General features: G+C 59.3%; 1 protein-coding gene across 1 annotated transcript in view; it reads left to right on the top strand.

Moving 5' to 3' along the window:
- Window positions 1–4,783: 4,783 nt before the first annotated feature.
- Window positions 4,784–8,317, top strand: part of NDUFA4L2 (NADH dehydrogenase (ubiquinone) 1 alpha subcomplex, 4-like 2) — a 6,602-nt gene continuing 3,068 nt past the window's right edge. The window contains exon 1 of the mRNA XM_010565200.1: window positions 4,784–4,840. Within this exon, the coding sequence (XP_010563502.1) occupies window positions 4,784–4,840 (57 nt within the window). The remainder of the gene's footprint in view (window positions 4,841–8,317) is intronic.

The following is an 8,317-nucleotide window of genomic DNA, read 5'->3' as shown; positions in this document are numbered from 1 at the left end:
GTGCCGGTGCCGGTCCCCGCCGGCTCGACCCGCGCCGCAGCCACGAGAGGGCGCCCCAGGACTCCCGGAGGCCCCGGGGCGGCCCCACGCGGGACGGCGGCCTCGTGGGCAGGTGCGGGCTGCACGTCCACGAACACGCGTGTCTCGGGCGTGTGTGCATGTCTCAGCCGTGTGCACATGTGTATCAGTCTTGCGCTTGCATGTCAAAGACGTGCGTGTCTGTCAGACGTGTACACCTCAGCCGTGTGCATGCGTGTCTCAGCTGTGTGTGTGCATGTCTCAGCTGTGCGTGTGCATGTCTCAGCCGTGTGCACATGTGTATCAGACTTGCGCTTGCATGTCAAAGACATGCGTGTCTGTCTCAGCCGTGTACACCTCTCAGCCGTGTGCGCGCACGTCTCAGCCGTGTGTGTGTGCATGTCTCAGCCATGCGCGCATGTGTCTCAGCCGTGTGTTCCTTGGCGCAGCTCTGTCCCCACCAGTATCTTTGTCACAATGAAGGAAGAGGCTATTATGTTTATTAAATTGTATCAAGGCAGCATTACAGCAATTGGCAGCTGGTGACCCCGGTTATTTATAAAACAGGCTTTGGAAATCACAGCTCTGGGCTTGGGCTTTTCTTCAGAGAATTATGGAAAAAAAAATCAATATTGTGGGACGGGGCCAAGTCAGTGGTTAATCGTGGGGTCAGTTCCAGGATACACCTCCTGGTGTGATGGCAGCCATGGAAAAGCTGACCTCCCCCCCTCCACCTCCACAAAATCGCCAGCCAGGGCTCCTGTCCTGCAGCCCCTGCCCTCTGTGGTCATGGGGCTGTGGTGGGGGACATCCCACCCTTCTCGACACCCAGCATGCTGCCTGGGCTGGCAGCTCTGGAACCAAAAAAGGCCAAGGGAGAGTGGCTCCTTCCTCACGCTGGGATGCTGGCTCCCTGAGCCGGTGGGGACAAGGAAGGGCATCAGCTCATCCACCTTTTGCAGCATTACGGGAGGGGGGTGTCAGAGTCTCGGGGTATTAGGCTGGTGCCCCCTCCCATCCTGCATCGGTTGTGGGTCAGAGATCAGCTCTCCTGGTGTTCATCACACAGCACCTGTGATTAATGGGGGGAATTAGGATGATAATAGCCCTTTAAATGAAGGTGCCAGTTACAAATGACATGTGCCCGTGCTATGTGATGGATGGTGCCAGGGCCAGCCCCTGGGTGCTGGTAAGCGGGCGTGCTCAGAGGCACATTACGGCCAGGGCAGGAGCAAGGAGGGGAGTATGATGTCATAGAGATCAGTGACATCATGGGATGGGCATGACATCACACACCAGCTTAAAGTGAGGTGATGTGGGCCAAGCCCAGCACTGTGTGCACATGGCAGTCTGGCAGGTAGGAAGGGCTGTGGTTGCTCCACCATTATCTGGCTGTGCAAGTCATCATGATATGTCACGATAGTGCTGGCATGTGATGCCCAGCCTCACCAGCCCCTGCGGGGCCACTCGTGCCCCCCGGTGTGGCTGTGCTGGGGCCCAGGTGAGGGGTCCTGGGCAGCAGCCCTGCAGGGCCAGGAACACCCTTCTGTCCCTGGGAGGGGCCGGGTCCCCACAGGATCCAGCCCCTTCTCCTCGTGCTGGGGCTTGTCCCGCAGCACGGCTCTGTGGGGCTATGAAATATATCCTGTTAATTCACCATTTAATTATTGGCTGTTTGTTTATTGTTTGTTTGCTTTAGTTGGTATGAATTTTTTATGATGGTTTCCATTGCGCCCCGCCAAAAGCCAGTGAGATTTATAGCTTTGGCATGAGCAGAGCCTTAACAAGGGAAAGGTCCCCATTAGCAGCAAGGGATGACCCCATGTCACCGTCAGAGGAGGGTTTGGGGTGGTTCCTCCCAGGGCTGGGGGGGCACAACCAGTGGTTGCCAGCTGTGGGGCCAGGGAAGCTGTGAACTGTGGGGCAGTGGTCCATGCAATGGGGGGGGTTGTGTGGAGCCAGGAGGCTGGTTGGGTGGCTGGGGGGGGCTGTGTGGGGATGAGGGGGGGTGTGAGTGCCAAGGCTGGGAGCCAGAGGAAATGGCATGCTCAGGTGCAGGCACGTTCAGCCCCAAGCCGCAGCATCTCCCATTAATGAAGCACTTCATCACCGCAGCGTTGCGGGGGGGGCACCCAATTCGGAATGATAAATTCCCCGCGACGGCCCTGCACTCGCTCGCAGCAGCCGTGATTCTCCTTCATCTTGAATAATATTTTTGGAGCGGTTGTAAAATAACCCGCCACAGCAGCTGCGAGTGGAGACACCAAGGCCCAGCGGCTCTCTCCAGCCCCCCCTCCCATTTGTCTTTTCAGCTCCCCACCCTGCGGGGGCAGCTCCCCACAGCCCTTGTATGGGGCCAGGGACTGCACCAGCACACATGTGAGTGTGCACCTAGCCATGCATGTTTGTGTGTATGCACATGTGCAAGCATATGTCTGCTTATAAACACGTCTGTATGTCCATGTTGGGACATGTGCGCACGCGCATGTCCATGCACATGTGTCTGTGTGCAGGTACATGTAGCTGTGCAGACAGAGGTGTGTCTCTGTGCACGCGTGTGTATGTGAGTGCAGAGCTGCTTAGCTGCATGTACGTGTAGCTCTCCATTTGCAGGTGTGTGTCCATGCACGTGCACGCTTCCTGAGGTCAGCTGCTGTAATTCTTTTCTCTCTAGGAAGTATTTGTGGGCTGTCTTGTTCTTCCCCAAAAGCGCTGACCCATCAGAACTGCATGGTGCCAGGCAGGGGCAGCGACGAAAGAGAAGAAGCTCCAGTAGTGTCTTTTTGCTGGTATTTATTGTGTCTCCCTCAGGGGGCAGGGAGGGTGAGGAGCACGCAGGAGCCCCCCCCAGCACTCTGTAGGGCTGAGCCCCTTGCCACTGTCACTCCCGTGGGGCTGCGGGCAGCCTACCCAGGAGGCCTCCTGAGCAGCAGGGCACACGCTGTAATCACCACGGAAGAGGGAAGCATGGCACAGAATTAAACTGTCTCTTAATTACAATCATTAATGAGCATGGAGGCAGCTGGGCTTTGTGGGCAGGGAATCCTGCTGCATCTCTAGGGGAAGACCTGGGCTTGTCTGCAGGGAGGTAGGAGCTTGCATTGGGCCAGGGTGCAGGTTGCTCCAAAGCAGACCTGGCTGTGATGGGACCAGAATCCCCCAGACGTCCTGGGCTCCTGATGCTGCTGGACGCCCTCTTAGGATCTGTGCTCAGTGCTTTGGTGCTGTGCTCCAAAGGGGTTGTGGCACCGCGCGAGTCCTCCCTCGCACCTCTGCCATGACCCTACGCACGCACCCCCTCCCCACGCACCACACTGGTGTCCCTGTGCCGCAGCAGCCCTTGGCAGAGGAACGCAGCGAAGGACGCGCGCGTGCCTGTGCCGAGGACAGGATGCACTCTGTCTTGGGGAGTGGCACTTAATCAATCCCATTTCAAAACTCTAATTATATCAACAAAGGCCTCAACACGGCGCTGCTGGCTGCAATTCAGGCCTTGTTTATTTATTTCCACACACTCCAGAGAAGTTTCTCCCCTTTGTCCTTTTATACTTTGCTGAAAAAAATAAGGTTAGGATAGAGTGGCACTGACGGGGCTGTGCTGTGCTGGGCGGAGGGTGCTAAGGTGGGGAGGGAGGCCGGACTGCCAGGCTGGGGGGGCAGCAGTGGGGTCCTGGGCATGTGTGGGAGAGCAGAGACTCTGTGGGGTGCTCCAAGCCAAAACTGCAAAGTGGGGGGCTTACAGGTCAGTGGTAAAAAGAATTGCCAGAACTCGTGTGTGCATGCATGTGTGGGAGTGTTCATGTGCAAGTACCTGCTGCTGTGTCAGCATGTATGTTGTCTACCTATGCATGCGTGTGTGCATGCATGTATGCATGAGCAAAGTCTGGTCTACTGGGGGGCGCTGGCTTTTGACCATGAGCCCTCAGTGGAAGGGGTGTGCGACAGGGACTGGCCCATGCCCATCAGGTGCGTGCCACTGCCACCATCGTATGCTACCTTGCCATGCTCTGCCCCCAGCTGCCCCCCCAGACACGGGCTGTGCTGGCTCTTGGCACTGCCACAGCATGACCAGCACCCCCTTGATAAGGGTCGGGGAGGCCCAGTCCCTGCTCAGTTCCAGCCTGCTTCCTTTGGCTGCCCACTCTGTCCATCTCCCCAGTCTTTTGTTAAGAGCCAGTGGATACAAATAACTGGTTTCTATATGCACAGCAGCATCTGTTACTGCCAGGGAGATTTGCATTGCTAAATGTAAATTGGGTGTTATGTCATTTATCATAAATGGGAGGGTGGAGGGGGGGCGCTGAGGGGAGGCAGCAAACATCGGTAAAGTTGTCATAACAAATCACACCACTCATCGTTCGCCCTGGCAGGAAGGTGTGGAGTAACCTGTGAAGCATTTGCACGTGGGTGGAAGGGGCTGGCCCTTGTACAGAGAGGGAAACTGAGGCATGAACGCGGTCTGGGGTGCAGCAGCATGTGGGGACCACAGGCATCCAAACCCAAAGCTCATCATTAACCCGGTCATCGGGGCTCACTACGGGAGAGGCTGGAAGGAGCAGACTGCAGCCGGGGCTGAGGACCTGATGCTCAGCCTCCCTCTCCCCTTCCAGCTTGCAGTGTCCGGGGGCTGGGATCCCCATCCTGTCCCGCCCCGTCCCTCCCAGCCCTGCTGCAGACGCCTCCCTCGCATCTCCTGCCCACCCTCCATCCTCGGACGGCACTCGGGAACCTGCCATTGCAGCTGGACCTTGCCCACACCCTCGCCATGAAGGGCCCCCTGCTTGGAGGCATGTTCTCCCGGCATGTCAAGCGGCACCCCGGAGTGAGTCACCCCCACACCCTTTCCCTCCAGGGACTTCCCTTTCTTCCCCATCCCTCTGCATCCCTCTGCCCCTCTCCTCCTCCCAGGGACCCCCAGCAGTCCCCATCCCTCTGGGCTCGTCCTTGCCCTTCTCTTGCCACACGCCTTGGGGACCCTGTGCTTCCCCACATCCTTCTCCCTCCTTCCCACCCCTCCATTCCTCCTGCCCTCCTCTGCCCTTTGCACCCTTTGCCAGCCTCCTCTTCCTCCCACTCCCCAAACCCCTTCTCAGCCTCCCAGTCCAGCTCCTCTGCCCTCCCCTTGCCTTCCCAGGCTGTACCTGCTTGCCAGCTTCCCCTTCACACCGTCCTCCCAGCTCTCACAGCACCCTCCAGGTAAGAGGGGCTTTCCTGGCGGTCCCCAGCCCTCCTTTACCAAGGAGAGGTGAGACTACCCTGCACTGTCTGACCCGCTCCCTCTGTCCAGCACCACTGAGGGGCCAGGGCTCCTTCACTGAGCCGGGCTGGGCTTTGGGCACATTGACTCTTGCACACGCACCCAGGCTTACTTACCCTGACAGGCATGTCTGCTGGCAGATGCTTGGGTGAAGGGTGCTGCTCCGTGTCCTCCCTCCGCTACACCCTGCTCCCAGGGCATCTTTGGGGAGGGGTGGGAATGGAAATCAAGCCCCCTCCCCACTTGCCCTGGCAGCCCCAGGTTTGAAGGGCTAATTTGCGTCCTTTCAGCTCAGATCTGTCCCTGCCCCCTGCCATCAAAATTTCAAGCTGAGGGTTTTGTGCACAAAGACGCTTAAACCCTCATAAACTAGAGACCCTCTGAGATGGTGGCAGCTGGGCGAGTGTCCCTGCCCTGCCAGGATGGGCCTCTTTTGCTGCCGGGCTGGATCCCCTCCTGCAACAGGGACCTGGCCCTTGTCAGAGGGTCCCCAGCCACCCTTCGCCTGTCCCCAGTGCCCAGTGCACTCCCAGGGGACCTGACAGGGGCTGGTGGCCTGGGGAGGGCTAACAAGCTGCAAGTGCTGGGCTGAAAGTCACGTAAGCTGTTGGCACTTGGGTCTGGTGGAGGCTAGAGCAGCCAGGCTGGAAAAGATGATGAGCCATGGCTGAGCATCCGGATGCCTGGCTTGCCAGCAGGCTCGGGCAGGGGAGGGGAGTCCAGGGTTGGAGCAGGAGGCACCCGGGGCTGGGCTCTTCCAGGGAAAGGCGGGTGCCTGTGCCCTGCCAGCACTGAGGGCACAGGCAGCCAGAACGCTCGGGTGCTTTTCACATCCTCAGTGAGAGTGGATGGATTGACAGCACGGGCCAGGGCTCCTGCGCTCTTTGTGGCACTGCTGTGTGCAGAATGGGGATGGGATTTAGGACTTTCTGCTCATGCCTGCCGTGGTTTCCCCAGCTGTCAAACAGAGGACTGTGTGTGACTTGGGGGGCACAGAAAGGCCCCCCAAGCAGCATGTGTAAAGGGGGGGCGGTCCTGGGTTCCTGTATGTGAAGTGCCTGGCACACACCTGGCTCCATTAAGCAGGATTATTGCCGGCAGAGGTTGCTGGGGCAATTTTTGACATGTCGTCCATTACACGTGATCAGCTGCAGCTCATGCCAGCCAGGTACATCAGCATTTTCACCTGGCAATAGACTTCCCCACCGCAGCATGCCCCGCTGCCTGCCCACCTGGCAGTGATTAATGTCCCAGGCACACTGGTGGAGCACCGTGGCGGTGAAGCACAGGAGCTTTGGCAGGACAAGAACCCACCCGGCATGGCGGTCCAGGGGCTGCACGGCTCAGTGGGTGCCTTTCGGGCAGCGGGCAGAGCCCAGCACTGCGTCCCACCGTCTACTCACCTCGGCACATGGTCCTGCCACAGGAGGGAATGCTCATCTGCAGCCTGGTATGAGGTGCTCATCCCACCGTGTCGAGGTATGGGGCCCCTGCCTCACCCAGCACCTTCACACATTTGTTTTTTCCTTCCTGCTATTTTTTAGCCAGAGCTGTAGGAACGGGGCCAGATCCCCACTCTGGCAGAGCTGGCACAAGCTCACTGCCTGGTCACTTGGAAGTGCTGAGTGGTGGCTGGGGCTGCAGCTGGCCTGCGGTGGGGGCTGGCCATGCCTGGCCAGGGGGCTCAGCCCCGCTTGCTGGCAGAGACAGGAGTCCTGGGGAGCTGTGTGGTGCCTGCCTCGCTCCCAACAGGTCCCCACAGTTGGGCAAATGCTGCTCGCACACAAACAGCTTTTTAACTCTCTGTACACTTAAGGTCAAGCTCTCAATACATCTTGTTTATTTTCATGCATGTCTTGGGGGGGATCAGGCCCCACTGCCTGCACCTGCAGCTCCGGAGCCCCTTGCCTGCTGCATGAGCGGTTCCCCCAGCTCCCCCACCCTTAATTCTTCCCAGGCATTAATTACCCAGAAGGTGTCAGCAGCAGATGGTGAGACGAACCCATCGCCCCAAATCTCCTCCAACAGACACTGCAATTCCCGGCGCTGTGGAGTTCGTCTTGATTAGCCGGCGGTTGGGTAGCGGCTACTGCCAGATCCTCTTGGCACCCAGCCGCACACGGCGCAAAAGATCATTATCTGCTGATGCCTCTAACCTCCCGAATTGGCGCTGGCATCTGCCGGGTGCTCGATCAGCTAGTGTGAGCACGGAGCACTGCTTCGCTTGGGCACGGGCGCTGCTGAGCAGGAGCTGGGCCATGCTGGGGGCACTGGGAGAGGATGCGGGGTGTCCAGCTGGGGACTGAAGGCTGGGCAGGTAGAGTGCTTGGGGAGGGGGACACACCCGAGTGCCCGGGTGTCTTCCCCACAAGACCCCCTCCCCGTGCAGGTCATCGAGGTGCTTGGCAGAGAACAGAGGGGTTTGGACAGACCCTTTTCTTCGTGTTTTAGAGTCGTCGTCCCCCAGACTTATCCAAGTGGGGAAACTGAGTCACTGAGCGGTGGGTGGTCAGGTGGGGGTTTGGAGACACTTTCTAAGAGCTCCAGCTGCCAAGCAGAACTGGAAATATAACCCAGGCACTCAGGTGCTGGCAATGCAAACTGCGCAGCGCGCATGGCTCTCGCGGCACCGCTGGCCCCCACTCCCCGCTCTGCGCTAATGGGCACTGCGAGGCGCCAGCCGTGTTTGCTTTCCCAGGGGCACGGGTTGGCGGGAGGTTCATTATGCTCACACCGTCTTCCCTGGCACGGGGGGGCCGCTGCAATTTGGGGGAGGTCAAAGCAGCCTCATCTCGGCTCCGATTGAGGCCACGTCTCCCCGGGGCACTGGGGGATTGGCAGCGCAAGCGGAGGGGGGAGCGGAGATGAGAAGATGGATCTGGTCGCCCTGCGAAGGCACGATGAAAGTCCCCGTGTGCATGGAGGGGAATGAAGGGACCTCCTGCTCACGGGGATGCCTGCTGCAGGGCTGGGCCAGCTCCCAGGGGGGTTGGGGGGGGGGGGGAGGGGGGTCGGGGGTGCCCCGCGCGGCGGCCAGGGCCC

This window comes from Haliaeetus leucocephalus, unplaced genomic scaffold (genome assembly GCF_000737465.1).
Source record: "Haliaeetus leucocephalus isolate CR32 unplaced genomic scaffold, Haliaeetus_leucocephalus-4.0 Scaffold186, whole genome shotgun sequence".
Taxonomy (NCBI): domain Eukaryota; kingdom Metazoa; phylum Chordata; class Aves; order Accipitriformes; family Accipitridae; genus Haliaeetus; species Haliaeetus leucocephalus.
Note: the sequence above shows the minus strand (reverse complement) of the source record. Positions and strands in the feature narration are given on the sequence as shown.